We start from the raw sequence: 19204 nt of genomic DNA, 5'->3' as shown, positions 1-19204 counted from the left end.
TGGTTCAACTACTGGATCCCCTGTCGTATTTATGCGGCCCGGCCGCGTGAGCTCATGCGTGGGAAGTGGGCGGGGCTTCAAATGTTTTGGCGCACACGTTTCCAATCTGGATTAAGGGCCGTTACCTCTTCTTTCCTTTTAAAATTGTTGTCATGCTTAAAGATATCAATGGTGTCTCTGGTTAGTCTCGGGTAATGCCGTTGAGATTGGTGCAAATGGTTGTATTTGGTGGCCGTCTAGAAGTGCGGCTCCACTACTGCTGATTTTTCTGTTTGTCCTAATCTGCAACTTATTTTATGCTCAGTGATCCTAGTGTTTACACTACGTTTTGTGGTGCCGATGTATGCTCTTCCACAGCTGCACGGAACTCTGTAGACTCCTGGTGCTGTTAAAGGATCCTGTTTGTCCTTGGCCGATCTCAAAGTCCGTTGGATTGTTAGAGTTGGTTTAAAAACTGTTTTGACTTTGTGTTTCTTCAGTATCCTGCCGATCTGGTCCGTGACTCCATGTATGTATGGAAGGCAAGCCCAACCCTTACGCTCATCATGCGTATCTGTTTTCTCAGGACGACCTCCACTGTTTCTTGGTCGAATTGCTCTATTAAACTCGTTCTTGCTGTATCCATTCCACCCAAAGGCCCTTTCTAGGTGTTTCAATTCTCTTTCTCACTCAGATGGTTCGAAAATTTCTTCTTGATTTTTCAGTGAGGGTTTTAGGGACTATCCAAAAAAGCTTCTGCCTTCCTGCTTTGGTTAAAAAAAAAAACAGTGCGTTTTTGCAATACCTTCGAAGTCATGATAGATTTATAATATTAAACATTCGTAATTTAGTGGAGCCATGCATGGAATGGTTTTGAAATTTCAGCCTTTAACGCAACTGAATGCTGATTGTTCATCGATAGCTTAAAGCGTAACCTAAAATGTGTCCTACTCCCTAATGAAAATGCATTTGAAGCATCACGCACATCAGTGATTTCATAGTTAAACTTTCCCATTGACCCTGGGTTAAAAACTACATAAATTTATAATTGAAAAATTCAAAATCAATTTTTGATGTGTTGTAGGCATAGGTAACTCAGTGAATTTTCAGGAGTTGCCGAAATGCTGATAGTTATTAACACAGTAACTCAATGGTGCTGCTGCGTTGCAATCACCCATTTGGTAAAATTTTGCTCCTAAAAATGTCGTGAGCTTTTTTGGTAGGTGTTGAAATTCCACCCCCGGGCCTCGTAAAGCTTTAATCCGTCTCTGGGTTAAATGCTAAGCGTAATTAAAATTACTGCACAGTGAGACGCGATGAGGTATAACGAAAAATATTCAAAAAAGTTCAGAGCTGTTTAAATTTTTAACTTCACATAGTTTAGAAAATTTTTGAGCGTAGGAGGGAATTTTGGCGTACACTTGCATCGAAATGTCTGATATTGAAATTTCGTGTGACTTTTTGGGACAAATCCACAGGAATTTCCTCACGCAGGTTTGTTATAACGAATCGAATTACCAATTCTCTATCCAATCATATAAAAACGAACTTTGTGGCTCGAATGGTTCTTGAGCAACGCCAAAAAAGGCGGCGTCATGTTTCAGTCGATTTCACAATTATAGTAAAACAGTCAAAACTAAAACTCTTGACTTTTTTAACAAAAAACATGAAGCTGGGACCCATATTTGCATATCTGAAACGCTTCGTTGGAGACAAGCTTCAGGTGAGCTGGATGTAAAAATTTAAATTAGGATTAAAAAACTTAACTCAGTTCAAGCTAAAAGATTTATAAATTAGAAATCATTTTTACGAGCTTTCTGCAAGCTGGCGCCCCACCCTCCATTTTATACCCATAAATCCTCAAAAAGTGTACTACGCTTTCACAAACTACCGCACTTGCGTCACTTGCGATAAGGACTACAATGATTCTATATTTCCCATCTAAGACCGTTATTCAAACGACACAAATAATTATCGGTCGATTTCGTCCACTGTCGGTAGCAAACTGAATAATCATAGACTTTTTCGAAAAAAATACACCGAAGTACAGAATAAATATGATCATTTCATCATTTGAATATTTGCCCTTTCGATGATTCCTTGCTCTGCTCTTGCTTGGCAGTTCGATTTCAGATTGTTTATTTTGGACATTTTTGTAGAAAGTGCCTGTTCGCATTGCAATTTCCAAAAGCAAATTTTACGTTCCAACTTAACGATAGTCAACAACTAAAGGATTTAAATTATTTAAAAAGTTCTCATTTCTAAAATTATTAAGCCACAAGTGCAATTCGAAGTGCGGCGCAGTGAGGAGCGATGAGTTATAACTCACTAAGTCACAGAACGGCATCAACTCAAAAGCACAACTCAACACAGTGTTGAAAGACAAATGTGTTGAAAGACAAATGGTGCCTTAAAATAATATTAATCAAACATTTTGTTAAATAAATTTTTAATGAAATTATAACTTTTGCTTTAAAATAACAAATAACTTAATGACACGAATAGAGTGGTAATACCTTCCTGACATCCCATATTTTAACCTTCGTTTTTAGGTCTATATCATAAAACAATACTTACACACTTTTCAATATGAAATCTAATCAAACTAAGTTTCAAATTTTAGTGGTTAACATGTAGTTATAATTTAGCAACTAGTGGTCGTTTGGACTTTCGAAGTTGCGAATATCAAACGATTTTGATACGTGACACTAACGTCTTGACACTGTTCAGACAATGACATTAGATGTCACCAAATTAATGTCACCGCGTGAACGAGCTTTAAAAGTAAAACATATTTTTGAATAGTCACTATATGTACAGCGTGATCCAAATTAGAGATTTTAAAATGCAATAAAAAAAGTTTACTATGGCGGATAGTGTCACGAAAGCTAATGTTGGTGACTGAGCTTCAATTTTATTGATTAAACTAATGCCGAAAACCGTTTGTCAATGTCTCATCAACAATTCAACTTTCTAAAGAAAACTGCACTCTTGAAAAGGCCCCATAACTTTTTTATTTGTGGACAGCCAGTACTTTTCTTAACTGAAATTAAAATTATTTAAGTATGTATATTTCATCCAAATTGAGTTAAGGTTTAAATTATGTTTCCAAAAATACTTATAGTATGTTGTTTTGCTCAACTGTTCTACGATATATGCAGATTTGACGTTTTTTAAACCTACAGAAAGCACTTACAACACACTGGAAAAGTCGCAAATAATTCATAATTTGTACCACGAATGATATCCAGAGCCAAGTGAACCATTTAGAGACAGTTCTTCAAGATTGCAGTGCAATAAATGATGACCAATTTGAGAACGAACCACCAAAAACTGTATGATTCAAATAGGGATGGAGATTTAAATGACATACCATTATAGGAACTGTTAAACATAAAACAATCCCATACCGTCAAGGCGGAATTTACCTCTATCAACCGGTTTAGACGAAGTGAGAACATTTTGCAAGGTTTCGAAATGTGTATTCCAGTTGAATCATGACATTTGAATACTTAGAAAGTGTTAAAAATACATGGGCTTCTTATACTCAAATGTTTCTGATAAATCAGTTGCTTTTACAGACTTTCGTTAAGCTGGATTAAATTATTTTTAATTAATCAAAATAACGAATAAAGCGCGCTATTAGTTTAGACAATTACCTATGGTATTTCCGCTAGAATGTTACTCCGTTGAGATCTGTAAAATGTAGTATATTTATTTTATCTGCGAATGTTATTTATGTAATAAAGCGTGTGTTATTATCCGCATAGAGTTCAACGCTCGGGTTTCTGCATATTTTGTTATTACACAAGACATCTCGAAATAATTTCCTGCAATTAATTTGCTTTACGTCGCATGAATTGCATACGATAAGCAAATGAAATTAAATAATTTTTTATGTAGGTCATTCAAAAGTGGCGGATGAAAAAATAAAAAAAAGTAAGAGAAATTTTGCATCTAGTATTAGTTTTAAGTACTAATATTAGAAACGAAATTAAACCATCACATGTAAAAGGGTCTTGTTCAGTAAAACCGATTCTATAAAAAATGTTTTTACATTGTGAACGTTCTGATATTAGATGTATTTTACAGCTTTATTAATATCTAAGCAAAGACGCAATACAAACGCTGGAAAGAACTAAGTTTCTTATTTTGAATCGAACTCAAGTCAGAGATGGAAGTATGAATTTAATCAAAATGTTCGGGGCCCCTGTATATTCAATATTCATTTATTAAAATTTATTTATTTTTTTTTTATGTACTTTCAAAAGAATAAGTTTGTAATTTGTAACTTTTCTACACTGCATTAGATAGCGCGCAGTCAGTCAGCCAAAGTCAAAATTTTTCAAAATTTTTGAGGGTTAAAACTTTGTGTTAAATTTGATTTATAATTAGTGAAACACTTGACGACTAATTGGGTATTTAAAAACCGTATACGACGTTTTAAACTTGCGAGCTTCGAAATTTTTCGATAAAGCATATATCTTGTTGGGTATATATAATAGTTTGGTTAGTGCGGTCCAAAATGTGGACATTTTGCTTCTATCTCTATTCCGGCAAGGTATTTGTGATAAAACCTGATTATTAAAACATAGTTGTCGAGGAAGGTTACAGAAAAAGTCATTACGATTGATCAGCATCGAACACATCAACAAGGTTCTATACTTTATTACTTTCATTTTCGAAAAAAAATCCATTAACAGTCAGATATTTGGCAACGTCATTAACAGGTGCAGATAAATGCGGTATCTGCACCCGTTTTTCTCATTAACATTCCGTAGATATCTGCTGCTTTATGCGTAAAACAGCAAAGTTCAAATAAACTGCTCAACAAAATGAACGTTACACAGCCATATTTGTCTAACTTTCTAGCTAAACTTCAAACGGTCTGGCTTAGGTTTGAAGCGTTATCTACAACCTTTTGCGTTCTGTTAGGACATGTGGTAGTAAAAACAACTAAGCACCTAAGATAAATTTTCCACAGGGTGGCGAATGAAAAAATGCAAAATAGTGGAAAGTTCGGCATGCTCCTAGTTTAAAGGTAAACTGACAACACCAAAAGTTTAAAGATAAACCAAAGAGCTCGAAACAGTTTTTGGATTTTTCGGCCATCTCGTCTATTTACACGGTACTCTCAAAAAATCTACTTCTTGATCTTGCAACGATAACTTTTTTGTTCATGATCCGGGCCTTCCAGGGGCACTCAGAGCACAATAACTGACACTTTCCCAGGCACCAAACAAATACCGGCTACATTCCTACCACGTTTGTACGATACATGCAGCACAAGGAGATACAAATGGAGCACGAGTTAATTAACTGAATACGAGAAGCTGCTTGATAAAAGTGGATAATAAGGAGATTACGCAGGCACTAGCTTGTTTGGAGTTAACCATTCAAATGTTTGGCGTTGTATGGATTATTTATGTAAACACGAAGCCCCGCGAATTCGAGGTTTTGAGAACAGGTTGATATTTCGAAATAGGTTCCGTCATTCAACGATTCCTGTTGAATTTACCGTTTATCCTTGTCTATCTTATTGTCACTCTCTATTTATCCATGGTTACCGGAATTTTAAATAATTACGAAGCAACAGGTAGTTGCGCAGTGTTAATTAGGCAGATTACCTTGGAGAACATTGCTGCCGTATTTCTGATATAGTTTTTTCCAAATTTCTCAGTTTTTAATAACAATTAATATATTTTACTAGTTTTCTATACTCCTATAACACCACCAGACAAAACTCCCAGAGGAATGACACCAATTTTGAATCATCCTGTATTATGTGCAAAACATAATTTTGATCAATAAAGTTAAAAGTCATGTGATAGTGAATTTCGATCATGAAAAACTAATCGAACATGTATACTTAAATAGTAGTTTTCGATACAAGGGCGAAAAACAGATATTTCGCCTTCGTATCGAACAATATTTTTTATTCGAATAAAGAACGTAACACGAATCATAAGTTATAATACATAAAAATAGCCAAAAATAAACGGCGTCAACTTCATACTAAAAATTTGATGTCAATGTCATTTTTGAAATTGTCATGTTTTGATGTTTATAATTTTTCTTCTGTCACCGTTCGGAAACCCATAAAATATTATCGGTCTTATAACTTTATCCACTACATAGTTATGGAACCAATAACGGCAAATGTTGAGAAACTGGCATAAGTAACTCTTCGTATGAACATATCTACCGATTAACGGAGCATCGCCTGATCCACACTAACTTTTTGCGATAAAATCATTCAAACTGCGTGTTTCAGAGCGCACACCCATTACAAGAGTTATCTATCGATAGTACTTATATGACAACTACCCATAACATTCAGAAATAAAGAGGTTGCCCGAAACCCACAAATCCGGTTTCGTGCATATTAGCCCTCATCAACTGGGTACCACGTGTCACAGGCAAGATAAACGGGCGAAAGCTAATAGGGCCGAAACCGGTTGTGGGGCTCTTGCTTTTGAAACAGCCAAAAACCTGTTTCTTTCTTTTAAGACTTTAGGACTGATCAATCAGTCAACAAAACTTTTTTAAACAGGAATTTGTTTCATGCATTTATTCGTTTTAATAATAAACGTTTCTCCATTCACTTCGCAAGTCACTCCAATTTACGTTATACCAAACTTCTGCATTTTCTGTATTATTGTGCACATCTGATAGCAATTTCTATTACATCAAAAATTTGACCAATGTGGAGTATTTCCAACAAAGGTAAGATGCATGTTCGACATTTTGTATATTTTCAGTTTTAAATGTCACTATTTCAAAACTAACCACACGTGTAATGTGCGTTTGCCAACTATCCACCTGGATGCATGGTCACATGCTGCTGTGTTTTAAAAAAATTATGGCAACGAAATTTTTCCAAATAGAAAATTTGGCTGCATTAAAAAAGTTGAAGCTAGTTTAAAATGTTGCTTAACAATAAAGTTGAAAGATCTTCAATTGCTAATATCAATTCAGAAATGTTACATCGTTGTTTCCGTACTTCTCTCGTTCTAAATTCGTTATTACTTCAAATGTAAACCATCTTCAAACCTAGGGAATCGGCCAGTCCAGTCGCAAGTGATTATTTAACACAAACTCCATTTTATGCCTAAAATAACACATTTTAGCCCAACATAGTTCCTGTTCTGAAGTTTATACCATTTATCCATCCTGTGTAGCAAATAATAGTAAATAACTATAATACATACATTGTGAGTTATTATGTTTATAATGTGTGCAAAGGACCTGATAATAATTCTATATTGTACTTAAATTTGTATCATGTACAGGGTGTTTCCTCATAAGTTGTTTAATTTTACTGAAATTTTTTAAATCTGAATTTAAAAAAAATATATAAAACACGGAAATCAATGGAGTCTTTTTTTTTTTCAATGAAATACCCTATGTATTCCATGTTTAGCCATTACCATAGGATTTTTTTATAATTTCAAAAATATGTATTTTGCCTATATGTGTATTAGCAGTTTTTCTTATATTGCGTTTAAAAAATTATAAACAGCAATAAATCAAAGTAGCCTTGAAGTTTGACAAGGCGCTTCCTCCACCCCATAACGTTCGCCCAGTAGCACTTTTTAAATGAAAATGTTGATATCTGGATTGGACCAGCGGGTACAATGGCCTCTAAATAGCCCCGATCCAACGGATCTTCTTCATTCTTTGCTCTGAGGTTATTTAAAGAATATTGTGTAGGAGACTCTAGTTAGACGCCTTGAAATAGTGGATGCACTTAACGATATTAATATTGATCATAACCAATATATTAAAAACGTTATCGATAAAATTCAAGTAGATTATAGAGCATATTTAGCGTTAAACGGAGGTCATATACAAAATCATTGATTTTAATGATTTTGTTTTTATTTATTTATTTCTTTTGACATTTATAATAGCACTAAATGTTGTCTTTCTATAGTTTTTGTGTCATTTCAGGCTACTTTAGCTTTTTGCTTTTAAAAAATGTTTAAACATAATACAAAAAAACCAGCTTATACAAATATAGGCAATATATATATACAGGGTGTTTATTTTTAGATTAAAACGTTTAAAAATTTCGGAAACAAGTGATCCGAGGGAAAAAAATTTCCAATAAGAAGTTCATATCTGGGAGGGGGAAGTTTATTCTTGTCAGAAAAACAACGCCTACTTCGACATTGTAGTTTAGGCAGGGGCCAACTTGAGAATTTCAAATGGTAACCACAACATTTTATTGGATATTCGAATAGTATATACTTCAAAGTTATAATAAAGTATTTCTCCTTTCATCTTGATTGCGGGAAATGTAATACCCCAGTATCGGGTTTTTTACAACCAAACTTTGATCATTTGCCTGAACCGCAAAGTTTTTCTTTGTATTATCTATATGTAGATTTTTAGTTTAGATACAATACAGGTTAGATCTGAAATAGGTGTCTTAGTTATCGGAATTGGATCTTCCTCGAAGGAACAGTCTCCTTCACTTAAACCTGTGATAACGAATGGTAATTTTGTTCATCGTCTGAAAGACTTATCTTCTATTTTTTTTCTCTATATCTAGTAGTTTCCTCTTATGGCAACCTTTCATTCCTTAATTTTCTTTTCTGTGATACCGGCTTCGTCTTCGGTTAGGTTTTCATAAACGTTTTTTCTTAAGCTAACTTTACCCTATTCAGGACTTCTTCTGTTGTCAAAACCTTTCCATAAATTTATTTGTTTATTTATTTATTTAAGGGTCTCCTCGACAGCTGTAAGCCACTTTCAGAGTGAGACCATATAACAACACCACATTTATTAGATTGAATATTTGAACACATCATTATATTTAAAAACATACACATATTGCTTGTCAGAGTCCAGTCTCCCACAGAGCGCTATACGCGCACAGGAGAAAAATGAGTGTCCCCCAACTCAATACAATATCGAATAATTCTTAGAAGGGAATGCGAATGAATTCTTAGCGTCTTGAAGTCATCAATTGAACAAGGAACGTAAGTTCACTAAGTATGGACGGACAACTGATGGAGCCACCAATCAAACCTCGCAAGAAACGATCTTCAGCCAGTGTACGTCGATCCTGTAGAGATGCGAACAAATGATTCCAAAAAAGTTCAGAATGAGAATATCCAATAGGTGGGTAAATCCCACATAAATATCGGAAGCAAAACTCAATTTCTGATTAAATCTGATCTGACTCTAGATAACGGAGAGACACCAATCTTATATATAGGTTCGATCATATTACGACTCAAGGAGTAAGACATGTCGCTTCATTTGGATCTATTACGGGGAAGTCGCATCCTACATACCATGCAGTTACATCATCAAGAAACCGCTAAAGACGAAAGCAGTCATCAAGAGAGGTTACCCTACAGAAGAGTTTCATGCCGTCCACATATAAGACGGCATGAACATCAACAACAGCAACAATGTCATCTATAAACAAGTTGAATGACAAATGACCCAAAACACTGCCATGTTGCCACAAAGAGCAGCGATGTCTGACCACAACACTCCACTCTCAGGGATCTGCGTGATGGGTAGGAGCGAATGAACATTGCAGTGTGATAGGAGAAGCCAATATTGAGAAGACATGGTATGAAAGCACCATGATCCAACACATCAAACGCCTTGAAAAAACCTGTATACTCGTATATTACATCAACTTGAGACCTATCATTAAATGCGTTCGAAAGGAATTGAGTTATGGAAAATAAGTTGGTAACTGTGGATCTGCGCTTAAGAAAACCATGTTGACTTACGGACAATCTGTTCGTGAATGGAAAGGATGCAATATCATTTATAATAATCTCAAAGCATTTAGAGAAATTACAAATTACTGACACCGGTCTATAATGTAATAAATTATTTGCGCCCTTCTTAAATACGGGCAAAATCTTAGCCGAATGGTTTATGCCACGCATCCGAGTGGAGACCTGCATTAAATATTTTGGTCAAAGGGGCTGAAAATAAAATTGCAGAATCCCTTAACAAAAACTGTGGGACATTGTCCGGTCCTGCAGTACTGGTAGGTCTCATTCTTCTCAGGCAAGACAAGACTTAGCATCACAGATCTGAACGATTTCAAGGAGCAGATCGTTTCCATTCGCAGAAACATCACCAAGATTAAACTCGTAGCAGAAACGTTATACTCGTCTCTTGATTTGTTTTTTGCGTTTTGCGTTTTCTCACCCCGTACCGTTCCTATTTTCTTTTTGGGTCGTACATTACTGCTCTGACTGCTAAGATTCTAAGTATATCCAGAAATTTGAATGCTGAAAGACGCATTGGACGCCCCTTCGGTCTAATTTTACATTTTCAAACCGTGGGAGTGAATATTCCCAAAACATTGACCCATTTTCAAATTTATAATTCTCACGGCGTTTGTACTCGATTGGCTCGTGTTTCAATTACTTGGCGATCCTAAATGTCAACCATCACATACGACATAATGTAAAAAGATTATTTTAGGTTAAAATAACTAATCAAAATAACGGAATGTAGATCAATCTTTAATTCTGCGATTAATGACCTTCAACCAACAAACCTTCAAAATGCGTTTGAAGGTTTGTTAAAATTTCATATTTTTCGTTGAAATGCTATTTATTTCAAAAGGTTTTCGTGCAGATGCACTACATTTCTTGTTTATTGTCATTTTTAGCCTATTATTACTTAATAACAGTTCAGAACAATGTAAGCGTTTAAGCAAACCACCTCTGAAGATGCAAGACACTCGTGCTTGCGAAACGTCAGGAAGAAATTTTATTTTACGACGACCTAAAAACCCGAAAACCCACTAGTTTTATATTATTTAGTTGTAAATTTTTTAGAGAGATAGTGCATCGCGTACTCTGGAAAAGCGTAATATTTTATCAATCATGAATCACTCTATACTCCATATCAGAGTTGGTATGAGTAACACAGTGTTGAGTGGCGCCTTTAAGTTGATGCTCTCAGTTTTTCCAGTTTCCCAATATTTTATTTTTTTAACACCCAGAAAAAAAGGTGTACTATACACAACGCAGCAACTCGCCGGCATACTATACATACTATGCCGGTGAGTTACTGCGCAGGTGCGTTGAGCTGGCGCAGCACGCCTTTCCACCAGCACTGCGCCAACAACTTCATTGAAGAAGTCAAGAATCTAAACAATTTTAGTTTTTCAGGCAGATTTATTTATACTAATTTTCTTTGTTTATTTCTACAATGTTGAAAATTTGTTCTAGAGCGAGTGATTTTCTTTAAAAATCGTATTTTGCAAACTTGAAATCAGTTCAGAAACGTGAAAATCATAAGAGTGTGAAGGTCGACAAGACGATTTTCCAAGGCAAATGTTATCAATGTTTTCTTTGTGGATTTTCGGTCGCATTTTTTTTTTCAGAAAATAGCGTTATATATGTAGACATTTTCTGCATAACTGTTATACCGATTTGAAAAATTTGAAATTTGTTGAAAACGTAGGATTTTCTTCTTCTAGTTCTAGAACATCGGATTGTTTGCAAAGTGTAGGTACTCACTAAAAATTTGTATTTGCAACAGTAACTGTTGTTGTAACTCGGTCAGTTATCAACATTTTTCAGAAATTCAAAAACTCGTTAAAGCCCATAGACTTGGCGCAAAAAGCTGTTTGAAGGCCAAAATTTTGGTCGCCGGTTCAGCTCCAGGGGAGTTTAAATTTTCAAAGATCTGAAGCGCTGGTTGTGCCTGGAAACACGCTCATTTGCTATGCTAAATTTGGCGCCACACTAATATTATTTTTAACCGAAAATATATTTTTGGAGAAACTCAATGTTTGATAAATTAAATTACAAAAATTTGCAATTGAATCTTTTTTTTTTAATTGCAAATATGCAAATTTTGCACTTAAGGGTCGAATTTAGACCAAAATGCCACTTTTTCATTACATCGTTCATATATAGTTTCGGAGAAAATGGAATTTGGAGTTAGAGAGACTTAAACTGCGAACCACATTGTTTGCACACTTATTTGCCGATAACTCCGCAACTGTTGGAAATATTAAAAAAAGAAAAAATGTCCTGGATTGCCACGTGTATTCGCTAGAGTTCGCCTGTCTTGATAAAAATCGACATTGGCAACTGTTTGCGCGATAATGAACCCTAAATGTTGGCAACAGTTCCATTTGCGCATACCTCGATTATTTTGCCTGTAACGTCGTTAGGTATCAAGATACTTCAAAAGTTCTAAAACCTCCAAAAATCCCGAAGAATTAGGTATAAAAGCTATTCCAGCCTCATATTGGATAGCGGCAACAGCAAGGGAGTTTAGATTTTCTATGTTCTTGCAAATTAAAGATGTGCCATATAAATCCGTTTATACTTTCTCACGATCTAACAAATCCGGGCTGAGAAAAATCCTATACGAAGTGACGAAATTCAAATATTAAAACATATTTCTTTTGTATCCTTTTCAGTTGTACATTTCAATTAATTTGCCACCAGCGTTTAAAATAATATTATCATATCCAGGCGGATCTCATGAACAGTAGATTTTTTCCGAGAGTTGCACCAGTAATTTGATCTGTTTACGGATGTATGCTATAAATGTGGTCATATTTATTTAATAAGTTCAGGCTTTTGAATGTGTTAATTTTATTGCAAGCTAAACCCAGCCCTCAGGGGCTTATAGGTCTGAAACCGTCCCTGGAAGTGCTTGCTCGTGACGCAGCCAAAAACTTGTCCTGGTGTTGAACAGTAGGGATATTCGAAATAGGCAAGTACAGATTTCGAAGCGCTGGGTTTAGCTTGAAATTCGCGATTCCGAAATCTGCACTTTTTAATGTAACTGTATTCACATCGGCGTGGAAACTAGTAGTTATCGCCATAGTGCTCTCGTCCGAGTGTCCAAGCAAACTTACTAGAAGCACAAGTTAAAGGGAGTTCCACATTGTTGAATTACAGTATGGGAAATCTAATAAACAAATGATTTCAATAGATGGCGACAACTAGTTTCCACGCCGCTGTGAATACATTGGCATTATAAAGTGCAGGTTTTAGAATAGCAAATATTCTTTTCCCAAATAGAAATCTTCTGCAAATTTAGGCAAAAATTACATTTTTTGTATTTTTTAAACTATCTTTTGATTGAAAGTGGCCAAAACTTGTCAACAAAAGTAACAATCTTTTTATATAAAATCAAATACAACCATATCGCTGCAATGGTTATTTCGTAAAGAATGCATTACATTCATTTTGTGCATTCGCATGAAATTGAAATATAAAAAGATGTGAAACGGTTGAGCTGGTTTTGATCATTTTGCTTTGATGACTGCTTTCACTGATAAATAAAATACCTCTTTTTTGGTTTATAATTGTGAATCTAAAAAGCAAACAATATGGACATCTGATTACACAATAGCCCAACTATCTATACCAATAAATCGAGAAGAATTAAATAAGAAGGTGGGGATGTCGGAAAGTTGGTTAAATGGGAAAAAAGTTGGAAAGTCAAAGACTAATAAAATTTCGCATTCAGATCTTTGATACAAATGTTCGTTTCTGACTTATTTGAAAAAACTGAATTGTTTCTGGCGTTAATACACTTTCTGATGGCAACTTTCAGCGTTAATACCAACTTATCAGTTTTTTTGCTTCGACTTTTCGCTTTCAAGAATCCGTCATCAACTTATTTTTTTTTAAATAAGGCCTTGTTTATTTGTTCTAGCAAATTCTGAAAGCCCGTTTTCATTCTGATTTCAACGATGTATAACATATTGACCTCTAGTTATATTTTGATCGGTTTTTAAAAAATATTCACTCACAGTGTAGGATATGTATTGAAATTCACTTAAAAAAAACTCTTAGATATTTATTAAAATTCATATGAAAAATAGCAACTCTGTCGACTCTATAACAGGTCTCCCGCTTTCTGGCGTTACGCTTTCAAAAGCTACAATAAACAATTTACGAAGTTTTTCTTCAGTTGCCAAACATACACTCTCACAAAAAGAAATCAAGTGGAGTAATGTCGGGTGACTGTGCTGGCCAATGCAACTGCCAATGTTGAAATTGAACCGACAGATGTTCTCTAACTCTTCTTGAATTGTGAGCACGTGCCCCGTCCTGCTGCAGATTATCCCGAGCTTTTTAATTAGATCCGATATAATAGATTAGAATTTTAATTAGTCTCGTTCTATTCTCTAATTCTGATTGTAAAAGAAAGCGCCTATTGGTCTTGTTCCCAAAGTTCCAGCCCAGATATTAAATCCGAATATATGTTGGTGTATTCTAGAGGTGTAATAAACGGTGTAATAAAAATTTTCTGTAACGGGTTACAACGTTCCAGTTTCACCTTCGTAATTTCCATTTAATAATAAAGGTCCCAAAATAAACATGATACTTTTCAAATTTTTTATTGAAAATGCAGAATGAGGATGACAGTAGAAATAGTGATGATATATAATGATTTCCTTTATTAAAAACATAATTATTAACTTTGGTAAACTAAAAATAAAATATTCTAAAATCAAAAATTCGGTTTTATGAGACGGTTAAATCGGCTAGCTGTAACTACGGTTTCAGGTTACACGTTAGGAACACTGTTATTTTAGCGGTTACGTTAAATACCGACCATTCCTAGTGTATTTACTCTTTGTATAAATGCACCAAAAATGTGCATTTCTTCTGTTGAATACACCATTACTGGAAACAAAAATTTCATCAGACCATATTATTTAGAGAGGAGAATGTTCGCCCGCATAACATTTTCTAGAATAGCAATTCGACATCTGTCTGGATCCCTTGGTGTAAACTCTTGGCAAGATGAATATTAGAATATAAATATAGAAATAATATAGAACAAAAAGATGAATTCTTTATTTTAAAAAAATGCTATGTGCTGTTCATTTCTGAATATGCGAATTGTTGAATTTTAAGTTCCAGTTCCATCGAGTTGAAATTCCGGGGTCCTCAGCACATAATACTTTGCTTAATTTGTCTTCACCTGTTTCTCTGTTTGAGATTAGTTACAGACTTGCTGAATGTTCGTTTGTCTGGTTGTCTCCTTTCTGGATACATGCAGTCGCTCCGCAAGAGAGGAACTTTTCACTCAGAACCTTTCAATGTCCCTAGTAAATTAAAATCAATTTTCTTCTATCAATTTCTACATTTTTTGTAGAAACCTGTATTTGAAGAAAGAAAGTTGATGATGAACTGATAATGTTATCTCTCACTGACTTAAAGTTGTCTTAAGAACGTGCAGTCGGTTTTGCTCCAGGTTTGTTATTATTAATGCCAAAAAAGAATATAATCGAAGTTTGGAAGTTTCGGGTTTTTTCGCTAATTTCGCTTCCAAATTGTCCATCTTCTTTCCCATTTATTTAACCAACTTAATAAAAATTACAGTTCTCGATATCTTCATGCTGACCCGCCTTACCTTGGACACAATGTATAATATTCAATATAGCCGCTTGAAAAATCGCCAGCCTTTTTTTGTTGCATTACTATTGTGTTCTCGTTTGGCAAACTACTTTAAAATACTATTTAAGATCTCTGACTAAGCATTTCAAACGATCGATCAAGCTTGCGCTAAGATCTATTTGACATCTTTAACATTAAGTTCTCGCGTTCATAGATAGAATCGCAAATATCAAGCAACTGTTTAAACCGCGAATTTCTCCTGATATTTTGGCTCCTGTTAACAGTGTTAACGCTTTGCCGAGGGTTTCAAAACGTGGTCGGTAGCGCGTTTAGTCGTCAAGGCAACCCCCGTATCCAATTATTCTGACGCCAGGATCTCTCTTCCAGTTTTAGGGCTGACTACGACCCCGCTGACCGTATTCACTGTTTCAAATTGAAACTTTAAATTTTAAAACTCGAAAGTGCGTAAACGTAACATTACGACCCTTGAATCCAGTTAAATTTAACTTATTAATATCTATATGAAGTAATTCGAGAGTTATTCAAGTAATTGATAGATTAAACTCTTTGATAATCGGCAAAAAACTTTATTCTGGCTATAATTTAAAGCAATATGAGCATTTAATAATAGATAAATAGTCGCGACAAAAATGTTACAAGTTATGATAACAACTTTTTAGAATATTCACTAATCCATTCAGAATATTTTCTCTTCTGTTTATGATCATTTTTTTTTCAGCAAACTGGCACCGTTATTCTTTTGGCAAACTGTATTTTTTACTGCAAGTTACTGAGAAATATTACGCATTTTAATGCTTCCCAGAGACCAGTTTAGCAATCAATCCTATTCTGTTTTAACCACTCTTGCACATGATCCACGATATGATTGGAGATGCTGCAACAGTAGGAACATTCCCACGCTACGTAATAAAACACTGTATTACTACTTACTGCCATTTGTATTACGAATAATGCAATATTTTTATCATTTCCACTATAGCTGCGTAAAATAAAATAAGCATACGTACTATACTGGAAAATCAATAGCCTCTTACAACGATGAGACATATGAGGACGAACACACCGTTTCCGCACTTTCTAAAACTATGTTTTCGAGAAAATGCACAATATTTTGGTTGGATGGATTGGATGGATGATTGGATTAACATTCAGGCAATATCGGTGCTTCTATTACTTTTTTCTAACTCAATTATTAAAAAGCTTTTTTAAAATTAATTTACATTTGAATGTAATTATCTAAACTATATTGGAAGAAGAAGACAGAATGCTTCAAATGTAGGGAATATGAATAATGGAACAAGTAAAATCTCAAAAAATAATATCAAATCAGCTTGGACTAACAACAATGGGTGATTCAAAATTTGCGTCATTCCTTTTAAGGGGTTATAGGGCCTCAGTTGAGATATATACAGGGTAGTAAAATAAATTACTTGTTATTAAAAACTAAGAAATTTGCGAAAAACTATATTAGAAATACGGCAGCAATGTTTTTCAAGGTAATCTGCCTAATTAACATTGCACAATTACCTGTGGCTGCGTAATTATTTAAAACTCCGGTAACCATGGAGTTATACAGACTGACAATAAGATAGACAAGGATAAACGGTAAATTCATCAAGATTTGTTGAGGAAATGTCAACCTGTTCTCATAACTCAAATATTGTGTGTTTAAAAATAAACCATACCAACACCAAACATTTCAATGGTTAACTTCAAACAAGCTAGTGCCTGTGTAATCTCTTTATTAGCCACTTTTATCAAGCAGCTTCTCGTATTCAGTTAATTAACTCCTGCTCCATTTGTATCTCCTTGTGCAGTGTGTATCGTTCAAACGTGGTAGGAATGTAGCTCTTCCTCGGTATTTATTTGGTGCTGGGGAAAGTGTCAGTTATTGTGCTCTGAGTGCCCCTTGAAGGCCTTGATTCGGTTATGTCCAATACGTGTTCCTCTGAGCCTGGAACCCTGTCAGTTGTTGTACAATGTTATGTATGCCCTTGAAAGGCTCTTCTGCAATTATGTCCACTACTTGTTCCTCTGTGTCTGTAACCCGAACATCTTTTGTCGTCCACTATCTTCCTGCAACCACTCTCGCCCTTTGTCGGCGTGAGTTCTTTCACCTTCTGCCATGTTAATGTAGCATTTCCCCTGAACTAATCGCATATCCGCAAATTCGTGAAAGGAAATTCAAAGTAAGTCACAGTTTGAGAAATTATTGTTATGATTGACAAGGGCTATCCACCTGTAACTATTTGTTAATGACAAAGAACATCATTGCCACTGTGCCTTTTTATCAAGAAATTGTAGAAGAGAACTTTTTTGATATCAAAAATTTTTGTAATTTGAAGCAAAGATCGTAATTTTTTTTTTGAATCCTTAAGTATTCCAATATGCTACAAATTAAACATGGAACCATTTCAAAATAATGCTTAATAACAAAGTTGAAATTCGATCTTCAACTGTTAATATCTTCTAAAAATTTTCGAAAAAAAAATTTCCAATATTTTTTCATACTTCCCAAGGGAGCCTCTATCACCCCTTAAAAGGAATGACGCCAATTTTGAATCATTTTGATGATTGATCACCCTGTATTGAATTTTTTTTCGAAAATTTCTAGAAAATACAGACAGTTGAATATTGAATTTCAAGTTGAAATGATCTCATGTTTGATTGGCAGCCTATTGGAATCCTCAAGCATGCGATAAAAATTACGATCTCTACTTGAAATTATGAGAATTTTTGATCCTTAAAAAAAATCTTCTACATTTTTTTGTTGATTGTTCGAAGCGGCAATGATGTTTTTCGTTAATAAGTAAATTTTAATAACAAATCTTGTTACCCGAAGCCTGTGTTAAAATGTCTTAATATATGGCCCGGCGATTATTTATACATATTATGTTCTTGTGTGGCTTTTCTTAGTGGAAAGCATATTAAAAAAACAATTAAGGTAATTTTGAATTGATTTAATGAATACGATTGAAGTAGACCATTTTTCTGCATATCAAGAAAGGGGTCTTTATGACAATTATTATTACTTACAGTTAACATTGATAGTTTTATAGGCACATGCTATGTAACGGCAATCAACTGTATTTATTTTTATTCTTATGGTTTTATTATCTTTTGCAGCAAAAAAGCAGAATGGTTCCGCATTCCGGACGAACAGTCTTGGGAGCGGTGTTAGAACACCACCATCAGAAAGGAAAGGGAAGTTTTCGTTAGGAAAATTGTTAAGACCCTGGAAATGGAAACGAAAGAGGAAATCAGATAAGCTAGAAGCTGTGTCTAGAAGTAAGTGAATAATTACTATTATATCTTTATCTTTTGAGAATTTTTCCTACGCATATTTCTTTCTTTTCGCATATTTCTTTCTCATTTCAGGGTTAATTTTGCTCTTGTTTTTATTTTGTATCTTTGGCGCCGTGCCTTTCCATATACATGAATAGTTTTATAATTTTTACGAAACTTTAGTTTTTTGAGATATTGCTTTTATTCACTGACACTGCGCTACTATTTCCTGCATGCCGCTATTTCTGGTTAGTTTTAAACTTTGAATTTTATTCTTTCGGGATTTTCTACTTTTGTGGCGGTTTGGCAACATGGCTGCGCGGTATCTAACTTTTGGCTGCTCGTACGGTGCGTGCGGGCTCGTGCGCGGGCTTTAACAGATCGTGTCGTAAAGAATGACCGTAGCTATGAAGGCTTTCACGGCCGGTCAAATTACATTTAGGAATGTTTTCCGGGCTTTGAAGCCGTAGTCTATCGGAATTTCTTCCTGACGTTTCGTCCACAACTGCGGTGGACATTTTCAAAGGCGATGAGGCAGTGGGCGAAGT

At 34.8% G+C, this 19204-nt stretch overlaps 1 protein-coding gene across 8 annotated transcripts in view; it reads left to right on the top strand.

The window, feature by feature from the left end:
• LOC109545055 (phosphatase and actin regulator 4B) overlaps positions 1-19204 on the top strand; it is a gene marked incomplete at its 5' end in the record, with an annotated part of 158726 nt that overhangs the window by 69268 nt on the left and 70254 nt on the right. For all 8 annotated transcript variants that reach the window (XM_048666988.1, XM_048666987.1, XM_048666982.1 and 5 more), the window contains 1 exon segment: positions 18498-18659. In XM_048666988.1, the coding sequence (XP_048522945.1) occupies positions 18498-18659 (162 nt within the window).

The sequence above is a fragment of the Dendroctonus ponderosae genome, unplaced genomic scaffold (genome assembly GCF_020466585.1).
Source record: "Dendroctonus ponderosae isolate FM_Combo_2020 unplaced genomic scaffold, Dpon_F_20191213v2 Dpon_F_20191213_5, whole genome shotgun sequence".
NCBI lineage: Eukaryota > Metazoa > Arthropoda > Insecta > Coleoptera > Curculionidae > Dendroctonus > Dendroctonus ponderosae.
Note: the sequence above shows the minus strand (reverse complement) of the source record. Positions and strands in the feature narration are given on the sequence as shown.